Source organism: Symphodus melops (assembly GCF_947650265.1).
Source record: "Symphodus melops genome assembly, chromosome: 10".
In the NCBI taxonomy this organism is placed as follows: Eukaryota; Metazoa; Chordata; class Actinopteri; order Labriformes; family Labridae; genus Symphodus; species Symphodus melops.
In genome coordinates this window covers 5,362,897-5,386,810 of record NC_136700.1, presented here as the reverse complement: position 1 = coordinate 5,386,810, position 23,914 = coordinate 5,362,897, and the positions used below count along the sequence as shown (strand labels likewise).

The following is a 23,914-nucleotide window of genomic DNA, read 5'->3' as shown; positions in this document are numbered from 1 at the left end:
CGGAATCTTTGTAAATGTTGGTCTCACATCTCTTGCTTTTTATAAGACTGAATAGAAAGAGCCATTAGGTCCCACTGCTTTTGTAGTCTATGTATGACTTAGAAACCTTTATCCTAATGCAGGGCGTGCTATTACTTTGAGGAAAACAATCAATTACACTTGATTGATGCGCTCAAATAATATCGTCGTGCTTTTGTGACGTACTACCTGATAAAATACTTGATAAAAACAAAACTGTATTTTGACAAATTCAATCACCGCAAAGCGGAACGGTACATCTGTTTGGAGTCTCGAAATGACCGGACTTTAATTCCAGACGGACCAAAACATCTTTCGGAAAGTTGACGTGGAGGAGTTTGTGTACAACCATGGCTGATACAAAGATAGATATTTCACACGACAGCTCCACTGTTATACAGAACCCCAATGCCCCTCCTCAAGCCAATAACCCGCTGTCGAGGAAGCTCAACAAGATACTGGAGACGAGGCTCGACAATGATAAGGTGAGATAGCATCGTCGGCTAGCTGCGAGCTCGTCCCGTCACGTCAGTGATTCCGCTCTTAGGTTATATTTTCTTCTCCATTTTGTTGTGGTAAAAGACGTTTTAAAATATTTTGCATCAACCCCTAAAGTTCCTCTTTTGACACTTAAGAGTCAAACACTGTTTACGGGTCATAATTACGCACGTCAATGAAAATCATGCATCTATTATTACTGAGTCTAATGCACAAATAAGAGCACTTAACATTCATTATAAACTTTAGATTATCTGTTATTATAGATCTTCCCCCTGATATAAGTAAATAAATACCGTTTTAAAAACCTTCCGAGAGATGCATGCAATTCTTAACTGCACAGCACCTGTTCTGTTCTTTATCACACCAGAGTCATTCCTAGCGTTCGGTGACATTTGAGTCCCCATGACATATTATGGTGTATTTTGTTTAAAACTGGGTCAATACTCTTTTTGAAACGTTTTTCTTCAAGTATAAATCTTACTCTACCATAGAAAAAAAGGATATATCCTCAGAATTGATTGTTTTAAATTAAATGTTCTCATGTTAGTGAAGGGCAGGTTAAAATGCCATGTCCCCAGTCATGTTTACGCAACTAAAATTGCATAAATATGGCATAAATATAAAAAAAAATTGAGATTTCTTTTTATTGGTATATAGTCTTTTTTTAAATGTTGCTCATCATATAATAGTTTTTGTCATTTATATAATTTTAATGCATAAAATCATTAAAAGACATTGTGTCCCTGAATTGACTGTCCACCCTGTTACTCTGGTGAGAGTCCCTTTGGACGAGCCCCCTAAATGTTCCCATGGTAACAGAACTCTTAGGCTATGCTCTCAAGAAGTGATACATTTTTGGAGGGAAACATCAACAAGAAGCCAAGTGAGTATCACTCTTTTATCAACCTTTTTTTCAATGTTTTAGAATTGTTTATAGATGTGGTAAAGCATAACATGTCCACTCTGTTACCCTTATATTTAGTGGAAAACAGTATTTTTTTGTGGTATTGAAAATATTGCTGATAAATATGTACAAAATACTCCTTAATGGTCGTTTTGTATTAGGTTGTTTTCCTTCATAGGGGTAGAAATGGCTAGGTTTAGGATAAAATGTCCCCCCTGTTACCGTCCACCCTGTTACTGTTATGATCAGTAACAGGGTGGACACGGTGAATGAATTTGTGTTTACAGCATGTTTTGACATTTGTTATAAGTGTATTATGTATTATCTATTATAATCATTATTTAAAAATCTATTATTTAAATCAGTATACATGTATTTGTTAGAAAAATGGCACCAATGTCTGCTGCGGAAAAGCAGCAGCGTTACAGGGCACGTTGTGATGCAGACCCTGTGAAAAGGTTAAATTACCTCAAAACAGAGAGGGAGAAATGGAGATGGGACAGGGAGGAAGGAAGGAAAAAGAAAATATCAGAACAAATGCCTTATGAAGGAGCCACTACCTCTGAATAAGAGGTCATTCAAGCTTGAGAAGAAACTATGGAGTTTCTTAGAAAAGAATCTTGGGATCTGGTTAGGAAAATAGTTAGCGTTTCCTCAAACATCTGTTGGTTAGTAACAGTAATTTTTCTTCCTATGTTGTTTAATGGGTAGGGAGTAAATATGAAGTTTGAGGTGGAAAGGTTCCTGTTTTGGTCAGGCGGTGGGGTAGATGAATTGTATTTCTTTAATAATAGGAACTTATTTGGTAATTTTGTTTATTTGTTAAGATCCCCAGTAGCTTCTGTGTTAAACAGTAGCTACTCTTCCTGGGGTCTCCATATTTTCATTGACAATATTTCATTAAATGGTGCATGTGTGTGTGTGTGTCCACCCTGTTACCCATGTGTTTTTGGGATATTAATAAAATAAAATACAACAATATGATGTTTATCTTTGTGGTTATTTGCAGGGAATAAATTGGTGAAATACAATCAATTAAAACATTTTTCAAATTCCATCAAACTTCCTTTTATTTCTAAAAGACTTATGTAAGAATTACGTTTTACGTCAAGCTATAACAGCTTTTTCAAGATAAAGCTTGTTCAAGAAGAAAAATGTTACAATGCTTTTCCAGTGTAAAGAAAGGGACATTTGAGCTTTAAGAAAATGTAATTAAGAATATGACTGGGTTTTCAAAACAATACGTAATAGAGATGATCATGTCTGGTAACAGGGTGGACATTTGACCTCTGTCACACGGAAAGAATCTATCTAAAATTAATAGATTATAATATCCTGAGCTGGACTAATATCATTTTCTGATAGTTTATAAAGCCCTCCTTCAGATCAAATGTTGAAATCATGAACATTTTGACATTTTTTTTTGAAAAGGTATCGAGCTGAAATGGCACCGAATAGCAGGAATGACTCACCAGGTTATCATGTCTTTAATTGACTGCAGGGTACCAGGGCTTTATCAAGTCATCACAGGGTAACTTATTCTGAACGAGAGAAAGTTGACTCTACAAAATACACTTTCTGCCTTACTGCAACAAATGAATAGTTGTTACTTTATCGGTTACTTTTACATTCTTGTCTTTTAATGATGTACAATCTTTCTTTTTCTCTGTTTTCTTGATTTCTGTTGCATTCTTGCTGTAAGCTCTGTTTTAATGTATTTCTATTTGTACGTGTGTAAAGCACTGTGAATAGCCTTTTGTCTTAACAGCGCTATATAAAGGAACCTGCCTTGCCTTGCTTTACAAAATTGGCCTCTCTACATGCAAGAGGGACATTTTCAAAGCGATACAACACTTATGGCAGCACCCCAGCTGACTAACAATGTATTTTCCATTTTGTGCTTTCAGGAGATGCTGGAGGCCCTGAAGGCGCTCTCTGTGTTCTTCACTGAGAACAGTTTGCGCACCAGGAGAAATCTTCGTGGAGACATAGAGAGACGAAGCCTGGGGATCAACGAGGAGTTTGCACGAATATTTAAGGAAGTGAAAGAGGTGGGTTGTTATTACCCCCAAAACAGCAGGCATGTGTGATAACTGTGTAATAAGTAAAATAACTTCATTTAAATAGACAAAGTGTGTGTAATTATTTTTAAAATGTGGTGGGTAAGAAGATATTCACATGCAGTTGCTGTAGCGGTTCTGTTTGTCTACTGAGAAATTGTTGTTAGCAAAAATCACAAGAGCAAGGCTGAAATGGGGGAACTTGAGACTTGTGAACTAAACAAGGTACTTACCAACTTATGTGAACTGTATTATCTCCGTACTGCTCTCCTAACTTTGCCTTCACATTCCGGACAGGAGCTTGAGAGTGTTCATGAAGATGTTCAGGCGATGAGCACGTGTTGTGATGAAATGACGAGCAGATTAAAGGTACAGTGTTTTACATGTATTTACAAAAACATAACTATTCAAAACAACAATAAAGTGGGATATATATATATATATATATATATATATATATATATATATATATATATATATATATATATATATATATATATGTATTGTTTTTGCATTCTCTCTTTGAGCATGACATGACCATCTTTTAAAATGAAATGACTTTTCTTCAACAGGCTGCAAAGGAACAAACTCAAGACCTCATAGTAAAAACCAACAAGCTGCAGGGAGAAAAGTGAGTAGGCTCTCCAGGGGCAGATATTTAGTTTGTGTGTCTGTGTAACTGTACGGACGGGTTATTTCATCTTTTTCATTTACAAAAAATGAAGACAAACTCCTGCACTCTTTCTAAATTGCACAAATGTGTTTAAGTAGTAACCAAAAGCAGATCTGGATTTTGGGAACTTGCTGGATGAGTCATGACTTGAATGTGTGGCCCTTTTTTTATTATTATTCTTATTTTTTTTATACATAAAATGAAGTTTAGAGATACAGAGGTAGCTTATTTAAATGTGTTTTATGAATAGATGAGCTTATCTCTTCTTATTGGTGGAGCAGACAGGCATTTTTTTGGTACAGAAGACAATGATGTGTCCCCTACTGCAGCTGTGTCTGGACATGAATCAAAGTGCAGGGTACTAAACTGCATCCAAAGGTTTTAAATTGGTACTGGCTGTACAGCCATGACTAACACCCCCATAATCAAGATCAGAAAGGAAAACTGCTTCTATAATTCTTCTCCCAGTGAATAAAGGGAAGCAATACTTATGAATTAGATTGTCTGATAATTTAACAATCAGAAGAAGATTTTTCTTAGTTTTTTTTTTTTTTTAATGGAAACTTGGTTTTAAATTAGCTGCAGAAAGTTCAAAGATATCTCACAGCTTCATTTTCTCCACTCTCATTCATCATATACATCCCTGATAGGCATCTTCATCTGTCCAAAGCCAGACACCATCTTCATTTCCTTCTCTTTGGTGTCTCATTTTAAAACAAAAATTACTTCTTGTTCTGTAAAGGTAGGTTTCCAGACAAAAAAAAAAAAAAGAACAATTCAATCCAAAAACACTGCGGGAACAAGATGACCCACTTTGCAAGTCATAAGCTTTTATTGCACCAATGTTATTTGGAAAGGGAGAGATCGTGATAAACTACCACTTCCTTTAGTCCAAGTAGTTTCACTTGACAGCTATCAATCAAAAGAGCTCATTTAGAACCTAATATTGCATCTAAAATCATTTACTGATAGTTTAAAGTATTTTCACAAATAAATACATGAGCTGCCACGTTACACTAGAGTAAACTTCTAGTCTTTGAAATGCAGCTTCTCTTTGGTGTCAGAAGTTAGATTTGGTGTAAGTCAAGAGAAACTGGCAAGCATATCTTTATTTCTGATGAGGAGGGATAAATGATTCATGAGGTTGATGAATATTTCTCCTGAAGTTGTATGTTTTGCATACGGAGGGCAGCAATCATCATAAATGGAGCCTCATTCGTTCTATTCTCCGTGTCCTGTGATGTTTGGTCTTCAGATAAAACATCAAAGTCGTTTTCTGTTTACACGGCTGATGCTCCCTGATCTCATCGAAGCCAAACATTGAAACCGAGGAGCAACCCATCTGCGTGTTGTATTTGAGTGTGCGCGTTGAGATTTGCTGACAACACTTATGAAGAGCCATCAACGATGCAGATTCAATTTATACAGCTCCCCATGATATCAAGCAGAGTGGAGCCTGTTGGGGCATCTTCACCCAGCTGTAACTCTTTGAATACTGATGGATGTTGTTTTTGAGTTGAAAGCCTGCCAATGAAATAATGAAGGTGTCATTAGCCTGTGAGTGTTGGCCAGCAGGGTGATGACAGACGTGTGAAACTGGTCCTCTGCACTGAACGCTGGGGTTTGGGATGGGTTTTATCAGCATTTGTGGCAGCTGTGACCCCGGCACTCGGCGACCTTCGGATGTGACATAGAGGCAGGGGCAAAGATGATATGCATTTTCTGGCACACTGCTTACTGCTGTGATGTGCCGCCTCAGTTCTATGCTTGGCTGGCGCAGCTTCAGGACCTCCTAGATGACAAGGGGACAAAGGAGTGTAGGGAGCAAGATGAAGCGCAGAATCTGAGAAGCAGTGAAAGACACTTGGGGATAAAGCCACCAGTGCAAATGCTCAGAAAGTGAATTAATATCAGTCACATCGCTTTGTGCAGGATCCTGTTGAAGGTAAGCGTTCGGAGGTTTTACATGAATCCCGCCCTGAGTCGGCCCCTGCTTTTTCTCTGTCTATGCATCGTGGTTGCACTGGGACCTGCTGTCCATCTGCGTGACATTTTCATTTGCTGAAGCACAATGACCTCACAGCCAGATGGGATATTGTCTTCACGCTGGGCTTTGACCTTGTCTTTAGCTATTTGGTCTCAGAAGAGCTGCCAGGGGAAGTGTGCAGTCAAGCTGTCCTCCTTCAGCCACCCGCCACTCGGCCCACTGCACCACACCGCTCCTGTCTTTTCAGGTCACAGAGTACTCTGCAATCTGGAGCCACCTTTTTTTTTTTTTATCCTTCCCTTGTTGACATGTATTATAGCAGTGCTACATTTGCAGCATATTCCCACATTTAGTGCAGATAGGCCAGCTCTGATGAGACAGTAAAGTCTTTGAAAGCTCTGCAGATGCTGTTGGTGTGTATTTACCGACAGAGCAGGCCTGTCATGAGCTGTTTGCTATCTTATCTGCCAGTGTCACCGTGTCATTTGCCAGCTTTAATGAAACTGAAAGACCCAGTGTATCGCTTACAGCGTGTAGAAGCAAAGGCGGAAAAGGGGGAGCCAATGAGAGTGAATGACCCGCGCTTGTCTGTCGCCTTTCAGACGCTCTGCTCTTTGTTTGGGGCTGGTTCTCTTCAAAGTGGCTGTCAGCATGAGCAGTAAATTAGTGTTGTGTGTTGTTCCATAATGAAACGTAATGCTCCCCACCTGCCCTGCACTGTGTGATCTTTGCCTTAGCGTGACATGTTATCTGCTGAACAAGTCGAGACGCCTCCCCAACGGATGTTTAAATTGACTGTGTGTCACCACAGCTAGCAGGTAAGCTGGAGTTGAATGGGACTGTAGGTTCAATTCCATGTCAACCTCTTGATTGCTTGATAAAGAATAATGTAAACAAATGTATTGGCCAGATTGGATCAACCTGGATTCGGTTCAGGAAACCGCTCATTTTTGTCGAAAGAACTCCTACAGCACACGATGGGTTATGAGACTAAGAGCCCACGCTGTGGCGCCTCAAAAATGAAGCAGTCTGGGTAATTGAAATGCTCCGAAGCTCTCAAGAGAACAATCACAGACGCTGACAGTGTAAATGACAACCTGTGTAAAATGACACTTGAGCCTCATTGAGGCCCTGCTGGCTGTTAATGAGGGTATGGCTGTGAGAATGCCTTTGTGTTGTGTGATGTGACCGGCTGTGACCGGGCTCTGTGATCACTGGTGTGTGGCTAACTCAACAGCTTTGTGAATGCCAAATGTCCATACAGGCCTTTGAAATGGCCCCCTAATCGTTTTTAATGGAAAATCAACTCGCATTGTTTACAACTTCTGAACGGCGGAGGATATTCCTTAGTTCCACTCTATTTTCACATAAAATATGAGCTGTCAACCTTTTATAGAAGTGTGCTGTGATTAAAGCTCATACATTAAAAAGATCTCATTCAGTTGTTAAACTTTTAAGCGCTCCAGTAGCTCAGCTCTGTAAGGCTCCTTAACAGACATGATCAGTAGTTTCACTGTTACAGTTTGACAAAGCTGTTAGCGAGACTGTTTGAAGGGTCACTTTAGCCACAGGTCTGAGCCCGACTCCGCCCACTGCATAATGAGGAAAAACGCTATAAAGTGGAGAGGGGAGGGCCTGCTGTGTGAGCGAGGCGTTCTCCTCTCCTCCGTGACATTGATAAGAGGGCGCTAACGTTCTCTTCTTGTGTTTAAGGTGTAGATCCGTCTCAGCTGCAGGACTGTTTGTCAGCTGATTTAATACAGTGTCCATCATTTTAAAAACATGTGCAGCTGTACCACTTCAGCCAACTTCTGTTCATCCACAACATCCACATCCGTATGTGCTACGTTATCCACCTCCAGGGACAGTGGAGGGGTTGGGGGGGGAGGGTGTCTCTGTCTCTGGCACCATTTATTTTTTTGGCTGGGACCTGGAGCCGAAAAGTTTGGGAACAGCTGAATCAGAACAAAACGCGTGTAAAACAATCAGAAAGCCACATCTTAATTCCCTAAATCACAGTATTTAACAGCGCCTTTTCTCCACTTTGTAATTATGCTAATCAACTACTGCTGCTCTCGCTCGCTCTCTCTCCTTTGCTCACATTGCATTGAGTTGAAGATATGACACGTGGGGTTGAAAAGTATCCAACATGTCGAGGACTTTGAGAGAAACTTTTTCCAGAAGCTTCCTTTTTGAGTCATCCCATCATGTGTCATTATGTTCACTGGATCTAATCGAACTCCAGCACTGTTGAGTTGTAATTTTCCTCTCAACTGCCGACACAGTGCCTCTACAGGCTTGTCTTTGCAGCGTGGTGTTGCCAATCCACTCCAGCATGTTGTCTCTCTCTGGTATTCGGTAATTGCAGTCTGGAGAAGAATGTGTCGTGTCCTGACAGCGCTGTAGAAAACGATCCTGCTGCTCAACTGTTCCCTCGCCATCCGCTCTTCTGCTGCTGCAGCTCCCACAATCTCCCCCCCCCGCCCCTCCTCGCCTTGTACAGGCGTGTGCAGCCTGTCTGTTGTTGTGATTTACATCCTGGAGGAACAGGTCTGTCACTCCTGCACTGAAATGAGAGATTGGGGGGCGTGTCTGTTTCTTCCTCCAGAGGTGACTTTGTGGGAAAGTTTGACATTTCAGAGAGGATTTTTTTTTTTATCGCTGGTGTTCCTATATATCTATTAATTTCAATGTTTTCATAAACAGAAAGCCCCATGATTAGTACAATGTGAACTATTGCTGCCTTATGAGCTCATCTTTCTATAGTTAAATACATAATGTGATTGCCAGTTGAGTGGTTGCACCTGAATCGTGATGTGAAGAGTAATTGAGAGGCGATGTGTAAAAGTGAGTTTTTGAATTTTCCTTCATAACGTCATGACTCGAAAGTCATTGAAATCAACAATTCTCATGAACTTTGTGAACACTTAAAGGCGCTGACTGTTTCAACCAATAAGGCGAGACCTCAGCTTTTATGAGTCTTGGGACCTCACATCTGTGAAGACACGAGGTCGAGTTGTGGTGCTCCTCGCGTCGGAACAGATGATCCAATTAGACTTTTGTTGCATACATTTACATATTGGAGATTAAATCCACTTTACTGACAGAAACGCTACAGTGTCTACAAGTATTTCATTTTCGTGTTGCTCATGTGTTGAGTGAAGGCAACGTGTTTCATAAAAATATGTTCCTCCTTTATATGTTCCTCAGTGTAATTAATGGTCACATTATCAAAGCTGGTTATTTTGCACATCACTGTAATCGCAGTGGGAGAGCAGGTAAGTGGAGGGCCTCTTGTTTTAATTAGTTCTCTCCCCGTAGAACAATGTGTTCTCTCTCTCTCTAATCTATTCTCCGTCAATGTTCTCCTCTACTAAAGTTTAGTTTTGCACACAAGTGCAGTGTGGGCAATGATGGGTACCTTTCAGTAGACCAGATGCAATTATCCTCTTTAACGCTATCTCTATAGTTTTCTATAATTAGAAAACTTAATGATGGACTAAAGGGAGACCCGCTGCCCAAGCCCATCTGTGCACTGAATCGCAGGCGTTTGTCCATCCAAGCAGTCGTGTTTGTTTCTCCAAACGACACGTCGACGGCAAAAGTGGCCTGGAGCTCCTTCCTGTGAGGCTGAGCTGAGCTGCTCGCAGGAATACTTCATTATGGGAATCCTGTAACAGATTTACAACCGTTTACTTTCAGCTGGCTGAGCAGAGCTCCCAGCCGTGTCAGAGACAATGGTCAGATAAATGTTGGGTTTGTCTCCAGCGCATAAACACGCCGGTGATTTAGTGACCCAGCCTTGTCTTCTGAGACAGACGGAGAGAATTTAGACGAGGTGGTTTGGATGGTAACACGGGACAGAGGGAGGCCTCGCTCTTGTTTTCGCTATCCCGTGACAGAGTTCCCTGTTTGACCAGGCTGGTTGCCATGGTCACTATTGTGTAGAGACACTAATAGTGACACTGATAGTTATCGGTCTGCTGTTATTGATAGAGACAAAACCTGGCCAGTATCCGGCTCAGTGTTCTTCCTGTTTCTCCTGCCTTCTCCTGTTATCTGCTCTTCTATATTTTCTCACTGCTGCACATGATATCTTTACTCTGTGTCACACCCTGTTGTCCACCTCTGTCTTCACTCTGAGCAAAGGTGTGTGCATGTGTGTGTGCGTGTGTAGAGTATGGCTGCCATCTGCTGTGAGACATAAAACATTACATGTTGTTGACAACATCCAAATAAGAGCATCAAACTTTCACCAGTTTCCACACTGACAGGTCTTTTGTTTTAAGAAAGAGAAAAGAAAACACAGGAAGATGACACAAACAGTGATAAACCCAAGAGTGAAAGACAAAAAGATAATTCTGAAAAGATAAAAAAAAACAAAAAACAAAGGGCCTTGAACAGAGACGAAACAAAGACCCAGCTGAACTGAACAGAAACTCAAAGAACAAAAAAATCATTTTGTAACTTTGTTTTGTTGCAGCATTTCTAAAGGTATGAATGATTATCATGATAGTTTCAAAACTATTTTTTTCTTTCTGAAGCTAAAAATTTCAAACTGAACAGAAAGTTGAAAAAGGCTTTCAGAAACATTTGATTGAAAATATCTCATTGTAATATCAAGCTGATAAGACAAATCCACCAAATATGTGTTCTTAAATAAATTGATCTTTTCTTTTCTTTTTAGTCACCGCCTTGAAGTGAGAGCTCAGGTCGCTCAGGCTTTTCTTGGCAAGTTCCAGCTTTCTACTGAGGAGATGGCCATACTGCGAGGCGCGAGGGATGCATCCATAACTGAGGTAACCTCTTACATAAGAGCTACTAGCAAATAAAATCATGTCCAAAGTCCATTCCTCTGCAGCCACAGGATGTGGCTTTATTATCTATATTCTTTCATTTAAGGGTGATCAATCTTCTCACTCTGCCAACATCATGAATGTGAAATAACCTCGCTCTGGAACTCAGTAGATCACAAACCTGACTGTTCAGATCGGATCACACAATGAAGTCACAGATTGGATAATTTTTCAGATGCACCAAAAAGATGAAAAAAAAAAAAAAAATCAAAAACAACTTTCTACTCGTCATCTAGCCACGACTCAAACTGCATGTTCAGCTCGACATGTCATAGTAATTCACATCATATCCTCGGTTATCTTGACTAAATACACAATTACACGATTAGAGAGTGCTTTTAAAAATCCGAGTACACTCGTACATTTCCCAGGTCAACATCAACATTACAAACATATGATAGAAATGTTTCGGTCAATAACAGCGTTTCTGTAATCTACAAAGAAAACAATGTTTTATCTTGTGACTTTTGACAATGTCAAACACACGGCACACGCACGCCGTTCATTGAGTGTGTGTGTCACTGGCTGCTTTTGCGGAGTGTTGGATGAGTTAGACAAAATGACAAACTAATAGTGTGCGTTTAGGGAATATATCTCGTATCTATATCCGACAACAGCACTCTCTAACAAAGTTTGTTTGACTAAGTGTACAGCTACAGACCACAAGAGGCTGTGATGTAACGTTACTAACATTAACTTACTGATTGTTGCCATCGGTAACGACCAGCTGATATGGGCGTGATGAACCCAGAAAGAGAACAGTCCAAAGTATCGTTTGATTCAAAGTACCCTAACCCTAACCCTAACCCACTGTGAAATACACATATGGACCTGTGTTGATTAAAGTGCGCTGCACAGTGAGTTAGCAGCAGTGCATTCATTTTACACCGTCTTGATGCATTTTCTGTTTGATCTGCTGATCTCATGCAGTCAGAACTGTGGGGCAGATGAACTGTGATCGGTTGCACCACAACTCTAAAATATCCTGCTTATATCCCTCCAAGTTGCATGATGTGTTACCATGCTCATTGGCTACAACAGCAAGCATTTTCAATAGAAGCTGTAATCTTCTCTGTATTGTGTTTTATGTTCATTGTTACACCAATCATTTTCCAGGATTTCTTCAAAGCTCTGGGTCGAGTGAAGCACATCCACGAGGATGTGAAAATCCTTCTACGAACCAACCAGCAAACTGCAGGGTAAGACGCTCCTTTCACGCAGATGGAAGAAAACAACTCTTCTACTTCTTAAATTCATGGCATTCATTTTTTTTTTTTTACCTGAATGGTGTAAAGGACAAGTGGAAAAAAAGAAGGCTCACCGTGGTGTGGTATTTCCGTCACTGTGAGGGCTCTGACACTATGATCCAGGTGATGGGTATTTAACGTGTTGTCTTGGTTCCAGGTTAGAGATCATGGAGCAGATGGCCGTGTTACAGGAGACATCATACGAGCAGCTCTACCGCTGGGCTCAGAGTGAGTAGAGTTCACACAGTTAACACCATGAGCACACTGAGGGGAAAAAAAGCTTGACCTTTATTCTGCAAGACCTCCACTTGCTGTAACGTTGCCAGTTCAGACAGTTAACCGAGAACATTTAACGAACATTGTTTGAAAAGCAAGAAAACCAGTTGAGAGGTCGGCCTTGTTTTATCGAGAAAATTATGGTACAGTTGGAAGTGGGGGGGTTTTTCTGTTTAGTTTTTCTACAATCATTCACTAACTCTAAATAAAACTGCTCTTTGAAGTGTGAGTAATGGTAATGGCGTGCGTTGGCCACATTAGGAGGCATATGTGACTCATAATCTCTGACTGAGTTTTGCCCAAAAATGACCAGAAACTCAAATTTCCCTCATCTTAGCCATGATTGTTGCCATAGAAATCAAAATGTTGGTAAAAGCTTTCAACCATTTGAATGGTGTTATTATTCAATAAAGACATAGAAACCTTCTGTGGATCTAATCTGCTGCTGATTTTATTACTAAACCAAGTAATGATTTTACTACTGACACAATGAAACCTGGAAGTTATTGAGATTTTTTTTTTTGTAAATTCTTGAATATTTCCACATTTTGAAGGTTCTCTTTAAATGCGCTCTTCAGTTATTGTTGTAGGAGAACAACATCAAAGCATACATTCGTCTTCACATGGATGGAACATTAAAAAACTGTGACCCACACTGGATCTGATCTGACAGAAGTGGACTGTAATGAGCCTGCTCCCCCAAATCTAAAAGAGTGGTCACCGCCTGTTCGTTATTTCTTTTGTCTGAGGCAAACTTTAACTGACTTCTGACTCACAGGAAAATATGATTGAAAAATGTTCTTGGTCTTTTCAGATGCACTCTTGCTTAAAGGTTAACTATACATCAACCCACTTACGACAATGAATCGAGGACAGCAAGAGTAGTCCCAAGAGATTGTCATTGTCAGGTATAAGAGACTGATAATAATACGTTCATGTCCTTTTGTTCTCCCTTCCTTTCAGATGAATGTCGAGGACTGACTCAAGAGTCCTGTGACATCAGCCCCGTGTTGACTCAAGCCATGGAGGCTCTGCAGGACCGACCTGTCCTTTACAAGTAACATAAAAAAACACACACTGTCAAAAACCTGCTTTATGTGCTGTCTCCTCAGTTTTCTTCTTCTCCATACAAATATCGATGGACCTATAGCTGAAGTGATTCTTTGGCCTGTGTTCTCATTGAGTCAAACATAGAGGTTCTTGATCAGAGAAAAGCAAAGAGAGCCGCTGTAGCCAACAGAAAGAGTGACGACTGTTTAGCAGAAGAAAAGATGTGCAGATGTGATAAAAAAAATAAAAAAATACTTTGAAAGTGTTAACATTGCAAATAATGAATGAGAAAAACTGATTGGATTTATTTTTAAACACTAAATGTCGTTAAAAAAGTAATATTCCCTTTAGGACAGGAAAGCATTTTTGCTCACACAGTACAATAGCTTACATAAGACTAACAGGTTTCCTGAAGCTGACTGGGAATTGAACTTTGTCCAAAACAACATTGTGCAAAGGAAGGTTTCTCACGTTATCCCAGGATGTGTTTTCATGGCGTCCTTCTCTCTTGTGTGCATTCTCCATGATGCACCTGTCTCAGTGCCCACAAAGAAAGAGTTTCAAGGTTGTGCACTGGCTGTGGATGTTGAGGCTGAGAGAGCGGAGACCAGCGTTCCTGGAATGTTAATTCAGAATTATCTTGTGTTTAGTCTGTCACAGAGGCCACCACCGCCAAGTAATCAAAACAACCCCCGAGTCTTTCCTTTTTGGAAAAGCAGCCTTCATTGTTGGTGTGTGTCAGTGTCTGACCTCGGACAAACGGTCGACTTGAAAAAAAAAAACAAACCCAGAGACATGAGGTTGGGGAGTTGAAGTTTGCCTTTTTGTCTCTCTTCTGTTTGCTCAGGTACACGCTGGATGAGTTCGGCACTGCACGCAGATGTGCGGTGGTACGAGGCTTCATTGACGCCCTCACTCGCGGGGGTCCCGGAGGAACGCCTCGCCCTATAGAGATGCATTCACATGACCCTATGAGGTGATTTACCACTAAAAGAGAACCACTGAGCTCTGTGTAGCCTAGCTTAATACAAATGTGCACACGTACTGTATCCCCGAAAAAACCTTATAATCCTTAGTAATTTTAAGGATATCCATATATGTTGCATTTAAATATCATTATATGCGTCTGCCATAGCGCTACAAGTTCACCTTTTTTGGTTTATATTAATTATATTTTTCATGTCCATGTTGACATTGATTATTTTGTTATAGAAAAAAATATCCATATGGACATATGGCCTGCCCTCATGGATAGGTTAAAAGTATCAAATTACCTTTTTTGATGTTAACAACAACAACCAGAGCGGACGAATTCCACTTGTTTGTTTTGAAACTAAGGTGTAGGTGCATGAGCTTAAAAATTCTCCTATGATTACAAATATTAAACTCAGCCAGCTTCAAACTAAACGTGGCATGAATGGTTAGAGAATATTTTTGTTCTATTACTTAGTGTGTTAAATACATGACTGTGAGTGTCATTATTCCCCAAAAGTAAATCTATTTTTACGAGGTTTTTTTTAATTGAAAGTGGACTTATGGTAACACCATCGCTGTAACATTTAAGCATGCTCAAGTCCCAGATGGACTGCTCATGGGGTTTATAGTAAAATGCTAATTTGCCACGCTGGTCCACGGGAGGCTTTTAGGAGTACCAGGTAGAAATCAGGGAGAAAATAAATAAAAATTAGATTAACTTGCTCTATCTTTTTCTGGACGGGTTCTTGGATCGTAAACGTAATTGATGGGGATGTTAAATGTCTATTTTCTAAAGTATTGTCTGATTGTGTCTGTATTTGCTGCTGTAGAACATCCTCTCCCCTCTTTCTCCTGTGCCCAGGAGCTAAATGGCAGATTTTTCTCAGAATACCACACATGTGGTGGAACACAAAATCACCTCCACTTTACAGACAGCGTCCGCGCTTCTGAGAACATCAAGTTCTTTTTCACCTCCATATGCCCACTCCCTCATTCCCAGGATCACAAACACACAGTGATGCAGTTTAACCTCGCTGTTTTCCACCGTTATGTAACACAAGACCCATCTGTGTGTTTGTGTGTGAGCTGGGTGAATCATGACGGCCCATGCCTGGATGTAACTGTGGTCGCTGTGTGGTGAGATTAGACCTGGGTTTGCCCTCTCTCTGACGTTCTCATCAACACAGCACGTTTGCTCTTTTTTTTTCCCAGGTATGTTGGGGACATGCTGGCCTGGCTTCACCAAGCCACCGCCTCAGAGAAGGAGCATCTCGAAGCTCTGCTCAAGCAGGTCACTCTGCAAGGTATGATGATTCCTTCATGTAAGTTACACAGTCACCAGATCAAAAAATCATTTCTGATTTATGACATGCATTCAGGTATAAACACATATTAGCCCTGCTTGACATCTTAACCTCATTGGAAACTTTTTCTTTGTAACATCTTTTAATATGATGCTCTTCAGTTGATTCTAGTTCTTGGAGCCGCTTGTTCAGTGAGGTTTGAGTTTTTAAGTGTGTGATCACATACAGCCATCCTGTCTTCTCTTGAACCTTTTTGGTGTTTTCATATTGTTTAAGATTAAAAATAAAGAAATAAATAAAGAATAAAGACAGCGTTGATCGATTTATGCTAAATTGTCACTGACAAGCCAATCAAGTGACAGCATTCATATTCTTTCATCCTTTTAGTTAATGCAAGGAATGATACTGGCCGATATATTGGTATCAGATTTTTCTCTTCTTAATATCAACATCTGTATTAGCCCTAAAAATCCCATATTGACTGGGCCTTACGCCATTCAAAAAAATCCAACAACTCATCACTAAGATCAGTAAGATCAAAAGAAAGCTCTTTCGCACAAAGTGTGGATATTTATTTCCTCTAAGTGAAATGATGGGATCCCTAATAGCTGCCCTAACAAAGTGGGCTGCAGAAATAATTGCTCAGGACTTTACATGAATATATGACACTGTTGGACTAATCCATCCATAAATGAAGCTCTTTTATTTCAGTATGCGTCTTCCTCTCTGGTTAGGTGTGGAGGAGAACATGCAGGATGTTGTCGGGCACATCACTGAGGGAGTCTGCAGGCCGCTGAAAGTGAGCAACAGTGTTACTTTGAGAATCTTTCGAGCAAACACTGACTGGCCTTGTTGTCTGGAAACATTGTTCTGTCATATCCAGCTCATGTGCTCACCCTGTACGTGTCTCACAGGTTCGGATAGAACAGGTCATTGTGGCAGAGCCGGGGGCTGTGTTGCTGTACAAACTCTCTAACCTGCTCAAATTCTACCACCACACCATCAGGTACTTTCTTTTCTTTTTTTATTTTTTTTTATTTGTTGTTCGACTTTTTAAGCCTTGATTGTAGAGATACCACAGTGGGTAGAGTTAGAAATCAAAGAGACTGGGGAATGAAGTGCAGAAAAGGGGCCACAGGTCGGATTTGAACCTGCCCACCTCCACGTTTTCCAGAGGGATTTTTTAAAACAATGGGCGACGGGTTAGACGTGCAAGAGGTAGATGAACTGGACTGCTGGTGATGATGATGTCTTCCTCTGCTGCCTCTGTACGTGCTACTGTAACTCAACACAGAGTCATCATAGCTGTCAGTCACAATGACACAAAGGAATGAAATGATGATGAATCAAAATATTTTAAAGGAAACCTTTTTTTGTCGTCCATTAATCACTTCAGACTTGTGCACGTTAACTTTGGCTGTTTTTCTGTTTTCATCCTTTGGTAAATATCTGATGTTTTTGTTGCTTTATAAAGAAATTGTGTAGATCATCTAAAATAATGTCTGTAATATGTTTTTTTCCATTATTGAAATGCATATTCTTACTGCAGTTGTTGTATTGGTGCCTGAATGAGTACACCTTAAAGGGATACTTCACCCATTTACATGAAGCTGTGTATCATTAGAAACATAGAAGTAGTGTTGAATGGTTGTGAGTCCTACTCTCATTTTGCCCTGAGACAAGAAAAATGTGTTTTTCTTTGCTTGAAAGTTTTCTTCATGTGATTCAAAAAGCGTCATATTGCATATTGTTTCTAATGATACACAGCTTCATGTAAATGGGTGAAGTATCCCTTTAAAAAAGTGGCTGCTGTCTTAGCTAACTTACTGGACTCTTGGATCTTTGTCCAGTTCTATCATTGGGACGAGTGTGGCCTCGCTGCTCATAACTATGGAGGAGATGCACGTCCTCAGCAAAAAGATGTTCTTCAACAGCCTGAGCCTACATGCGAGCAGGCTGATGGATAAGGTACACTACGATAGGATGACTTTTCATTCACTAATCTCTATAGTACTATTTGCACTTGTGCACTTTCATGACCATCACCTCAGAAGATGAGAAGAAGAAAAATGCATCTTGTTTTTCTTGCGGACGGTTCTCAATGTTCTTTCATAAAATGGCTTAATTGACAGTGCAGAAGTTCAGTATTGTGGAAAACACATAGTATATAGCTCTTTGTCTACAACCCTCGAAGACAACAAGGCTATTTCAGACTCACTTGTGCTTGTAAACAGTTTGGGCCTGTCGGCCGCAGCATTGAAGAGGCGCTAGCTGCCAAAAAGCAGCAGTCTCGTAAACGTTTAGTCAAATTGGCATCCAAATATACCTCAGCACGAGCAGGAGCTCTTTCACATGACTCGCTGGCTGTGCACTGATCAATATCAGTTACAAGAATTATACCTGTTGCTCAGAGTTAATCACATTGGAGGTTCTCAGGGTTTTGGTGTCAATTCCAGCTAATACCAGGAACACTGCCTTCTCATAATCTGCTCTATTAGGAGGACAAAGGTGGCCGGTCTGACCATCCAGAGGCCAATGAAATCTCATCTCTTCATTAAAACAGCTCTGCTGACTTTGATCCAGTTGAGGCTCAGACAAGCAGCAGGGCGCATTTGTGTCATGCTGCTCATAAGGACGTTTAATTCTTTGATAATGTTATGAGGACAGCTTGTCACAGTGTTAAAAGTCCACACTAAAGTCCTCTCTGCTAGACTAACTTGTGTTTTTGTGCCATCTTCTTAAAGCTGCCTTCTTCTGGTCGTGTCTGTGTGTGCAGGTGGAGCTGCCGCCTGCAGACCTCGGGCCCACAGCCTCCCTCACTCAGACCCTCTCCCTCCTCAGGGAGGTGCTGGCCTCACACGATTCATCAGTAGTTCCTCTGGATGCCCGCCAGGCTGACTTTGCTCAGGTAAACGAGCACTCGCAAAGTATGTTTAGGATAGTAAAGTCACTGCATAGGTTATATTTATGAGGTTTGAAGGTGTTAACTACTGTTTATAAAAGCTGTTTCTTAAAGTCAGGGGTATGTGATATTTCATAGTCTCTTACAGCTCTGCCTTTCTTTGTCTCTCAGGTGCTCTCTTGCATCTTAGATCCCCTCCTTCAGTTGTGCACTGTGTCTGCCAGCAACCTCGGCACTGCTGACATGGCAACCTACATGGTCAACTCGCTGTACGTCATGAAGACCACGCTGGCTCTCTTTGAGTTCACCGACAAAAGGCTTGAGATGCTCGAGTTTCAGGTCTTTTGAAAGTTTTTTTTGTCGTTGTATCTCTTTAAAAACATTTAGTCAATGACATGCATCTTATTAGACTCCACACTTTTAGAGATGTGCACATTAGACAAACTACATGATGAAATGCTCCTGTAATTCATCACAAGTGCTCATCTTAGACTCACCACACTGTCTGTGTGACGGTATATCGTTCATTCAAAAGAGTTAATTATTTTTCTTCCTCCTATTACAAACCACAGAGCACTAATCTTTTGTTCAGAAAAAAAGGTTTGATTAACTGTCACTGAAATGTGTGCGTCATGTATTGTTGTTCATGCTCAAATGCATTATCTATCCCTCTATTTTTAGCACTTCTTTTATAACTGAGCATCATAAGAGCTCCTGTGGAAGTTTCATTATCAAAAGCGTGGTCGTTCTCCATTAACCACAAGTACCGCTGCTTCACAGTGCCGCTCTGCAGACTGTATTTTAAGCCTGTCTCTCGAACATGATCTAGATCGAGGCTCATCTTGACACCCTGATCAACGAGCAGGCATCCTACGTGCTGACCAGAGCCGGGCTGAGTTATATCTACAGCTGTGTGCAGCAGCACAGCGCTCAACAGGTGAAGCCCTTTATTCCACATGGACACACACTCACTCGTGAATTCATAGATCTGTGGATTTTCTCTCCCATCTCTCCTGTTCGTCTTCCTAATGGTCCCCTTTTAAAGCATATAGCTCCTACATGTATTGTTCAGTGCTATTGCTATGTTCCCATATGACACATTTTATTAGTACATTATAATATTTCTATTAGATTTATAGATGAGAAAGTGGCAGAGAGAGGGACGGATCTTATTACTTTCTATTAGAATATATGAGCTTCTCCTGAAGTGTCCTGTGCAGATGAGAGAGCTGATACTCCGTATTCTTCCTTCTCCGTTGTAGCTCACTTTGCCACTAGGCTGACTGAGACCCATAGTTGTGGTTTAGCATGTGAGTCCTGATTTCTCGGGTCATGTCAGGACACACCACACCCTTCTTCTTCTGCAGCTTGACACCAAACTCAATCAAAAACGGTCACTTCTTTGTAGATTTCTTCTCAATTCGGGTGTTCTTTGCGGGTTTCATTTAAATCGTCTTTTGTTTCAAAAAATGCACTTCGGCTGTCTTCAATCGGGGACATCCCATATTTTAACCACAAGAATCCAAAAAAAACCCCACCAAAAGGCAAAAGACATTTTACCATGCAATGTCTGTAAAATGTCTCACAAAAAAAGTCAAATTCAAGACAACTGCGGTTAGTAGATAGCGTAGACGAGTTTGTACACTCGTGTTTTGTAAATGCACCCATACCTCCATAAAATCCCTTGAGGTGCTGCTCTCTAGTTTTGACCCTTGATCTGCATCGTAAATGTTGTTTTTATTGTTGCCCATTTAGGCATTTAAGACTGACTTAATGCTGCCTCTGTGGATAATCAGTGTCAGCTAATTACCCGAAAAGGTACCTGCTGTTGTGTTCAGAGTCACTCATGTGTTTAACTAGTATAGTTTTCAAGGGAGGCTATTTCTGCTCTTTACAAATCCCAATGTGTCATTGTAATACATTCAAATAAAACCCTTCAGTTTTGTAACTCAGGGCAACCGTACTTTCATACAAAAGGATATTCATTTGAGGTTTTGTACATCACAAACGTTCTGACTGGATTTAATATCATCCTGGGCTTTTGTTCGTTTCTGAGACTGAACTGTTGTTACTGTTTAAACGCTCGTTACACATTGAACTGGAGCTGATGTTCATTTTGGTGTCTTAGGGTCCTCTGTCCCTCCTCCCCAGCATGGACAGCTCCTCTGTCAAAGCAGCAATGGTGAGTTCAACGGTGTGTGTGACTGAACAACATTATCACCAGGTTACTATGACTACCCACCTGCTCTTCACTCTCTTATGTCAACAACAGGTCCAGTTTGATCGGTACCTGTCATCACCCGACACTTTCGTGATGCCGCAGCTCAACTTTCTGCTCAGTGCAGCCATCAAGTGAGTTCCTGTTTGTATTGAAGGCAGTAAATCTCTGTCAAGCAGAGAATAGCCTAAATGCAATATTCAGGCGTAGTTCAACTAAAATGTTTACAAGGTTGCATGCTGTTTTTAGAAGGTAAGGTGCACATTTAGTTAAAAATAGAACAGGGCAGTGAAATAATAATGTTCAACATTCATTAGTTTCCCGGATAAAATGCGATCATTACTGTATTCCAAACAAAACACTCGAGTAAATGCACAGCCTGTGTGGATGCTAAATTACTGAAGCCCCCGACACATTAAGAGAGCGGCTCGCTAGGCTGCTATTTGTCTTACTGATCAGAAAATTCACAAGCTTTTAGCTCCATCCAGCTGCTCCATCGGACGACTTTTTTTCTGTGAGTCACGTTTACTGGGAAGTGCAGCAGGCTTGAGGAGCACTCTGTGCCTCAGGTTAATGTTCTCTATTAATGGACACGGGAGGACGGACGGGCAGGACGCCATTAATTAGCTTCTGGTTCATTTCTCACTCACACTCGTTCCCTGAAATCCTTCCTCCTCTCTGTCTTTCTCTCCCCTGTTTTCTCTCAAGTCTGCTTCTCTGCTCACCTAAATACATAGAAACATCCACCAGCTCTCAGAAAACACTCCTGGAGCCTACAAATATCAGACATGTATTTTTAGACTTTGTTTCACATTTTATGTTCGTGAACTTTCTCTTGAGTCAGGTGTTGTACACCGCACTGAGACTCTTTGTCCTCTGTGGGCCAATTAAGATTAAACGTGTATCTCAGGAGTCTGAGTGGGATACTTCATGACGTGCTCTCATTGGAGCACCTTAGTGTCACTGAGTCATCGTTCAGTCTTACTTCATATCAAAATAATCAAGAGATGTTGATGATACAGTCAAATCTTGTGATATTGCCAGTCAATCACGGGGCGGACACACAGAGACAGACAACCATTCACATAAGTGTGCCCCATGATTAAATGTTATTGACTAATTGTTGTTCAGAAAAGACAACCAATCAGAGCAACCGAAATATGGGACATAGGCCAAATATTAAATCCCAACAGTCCTCGTGGAGGTTCATCAAAACGTTCCTTCTTTTCAACAAAAGATTTAAGTGACCTTGTTGTTTGTTTCTGATGTAATAGAGGGTTAAACGGATTATGGCAGACATTTAGTCAGTTTACGATAATTTTTCAAAGCCTGCCAGTTGGTGAGTCATCCTTAGCTAAGCAGTCCGGTATCAGATAGACAATGGCCATGAAAGAGGGTCAAGACACATATGGAAAGAGAAGATTTTACACTATTGAAGAAAAGAAAAATGTATGTCAGTATGAAGTACCTGGAGAAAAAGCAATACTCTCCTGTTATTTCACCCTTCAAAAGATGGTTGCAGATATTATCAGAAGGACACGACCATTCTCTTTTCTGTTTAAAATGTGCTTTTGAAGAAATGGCTGAAACCTGATGCTTGCTCATTAATGCTCCAGTGTGTATCAATAGATGGCAGTGTGCACCACTTACTGCCACTCAAGGTTTTGACACAGTGGGGGCACACAATGGTCACTGAACATTAAAAGTAATTGGGACAAATTCTTACTCATGGCTGACTTATTCCAGCTCTTTATGAGTGACTAATTACAGCCGAGCTGTGAAGACTAAATTAGATTAGAACTATTAGAAGTGAAAGAGCGACTCCATGCTGGTTCGGGTTTTGTGATTCTACAAATCTAAAGACTTTGATCTGTTCTTGCAGGGAGCAGATTTTCCGTCAGTCGACAGAGCTGGTGTGCAGAGCATATAGTGAGGTCTACACCGCGCTGACCAGCCCAGCGAACAGCTACAAAGACCCTGAGAACCTGGTACCCAGATCCCCTCAGCAGGTTCAGACCCTGCTGTCCTGAGACTTTCTCGTCCCCGCTGGTTTATCGAAAACATGTGAGGTGAGCCACAGTGCATGAAGGACAGGTTATTTAAAGACAAGTGTACAGTATAGTAACACACATGTATATACAAGTTGTCCTTAAGGTGGGGTTCTTTAAATGTGGGCTCCGAGAGGCACTCCTATGGGAAGCAGGAAAGAACATGTTGTATATATGATCCACTTACTTTCACTGCTACAGGCAGTTAGCTTGTTTTCTCTCTGTAAAACATATATTTCTAATTTCTGTCTGTTTTCACATTATGTACTCTGGATGTCTTTTTATTGTAAATATTGAAGGATTCATAAAACTAAAAGGATTCACTAAATCTAAGACACCTGTGTAGTTTTTTTCCACTCTTAAAAGTGGGCTGGAAAAAGTCTTCATGAAGGCCAAGAGAGACCTCAGGAGCTTCAACACAAACCTTGTGTTTATTCCAATCTCAGCTGTTCTCAGTTGTAGGGATATAATGGAAAGTTTGCCCTACCATCTTCTTTTGCTTTGATAAAAAAAAAAAAATGGCTTCCCTGAAGTGAGAAGAAGTGAATAAAGATTTTGTCATTTACCATCAATGAGTCACTTTGCTCTGTCAGGTGGAGAATAATTTCACCTTCAGTACAATTTAAAGCTCCATCATTTCATGAAGGGTTTTTGATGTGCCTCTGGTCTTCAAAGTGATTACCACACGTTTCATTGATAATGCAGTGGCTACTTGAATAGAAGTAAAACCATTGGTTATGATCATTGTCCTTTTTAAGTGAACAGTATACCTACAATGTAAATAAAACATCTTGAGCTTTTATTAATCTAAATCTTACAAGTGAATCTTTTCAATAAATTGCTCTGAGCACTGAGCGTGTCAAAAGACTCCCTTTAATACGTTATCTTCAAATAA

The 23,914-nt window shown here is 40.6% G+C and overlaps 1 protein-coding gene across 1 annotated transcript; it reads left to right on the top strand.

The window, feature by feature from the left end:
- Window positions 1-224: 224 nt before the first annotated feature.
- cog6 (component of oligomeric golgi complex 6) lies at window positions 225-23,354 on the top strand. Its single transcript, XM_079354612.1, has 19 exons — window positions 225-503; window positions 3,331-3,474; window positions 3,781-3,852; window positions 4,056-4,114; window positions 10,831-10,942; window positions 12,116-12,198; window positions 12,404-12,474; window positions 13,486-13,579; window positions 14,420-14,548; window positions 15,760-15,851; window positions 16,586-16,650; window positions 16,766-16,857; window positions 17,702-17,819; window positions 18,628-18,759; window positions 18,925-19,092; window positions 19,583-19,690; window positions 20,882-20,935; window positions 21,026-21,105; window positions 22,854-23,354. Exons 1-19 carry the CDS (start codon window positions 369-371, stop codon window positions 22,999-23,001), a joined length of 1,956 nt encoding a protein of 651 aa, XP_079210738.1. The 5' UTR covers window positions 225-368; the 3' UTR covers window positions 23,002-23,354.
- The last annotated feature ends 560 nt before the right edge of the window (window positions 23,355-23,914 follow it).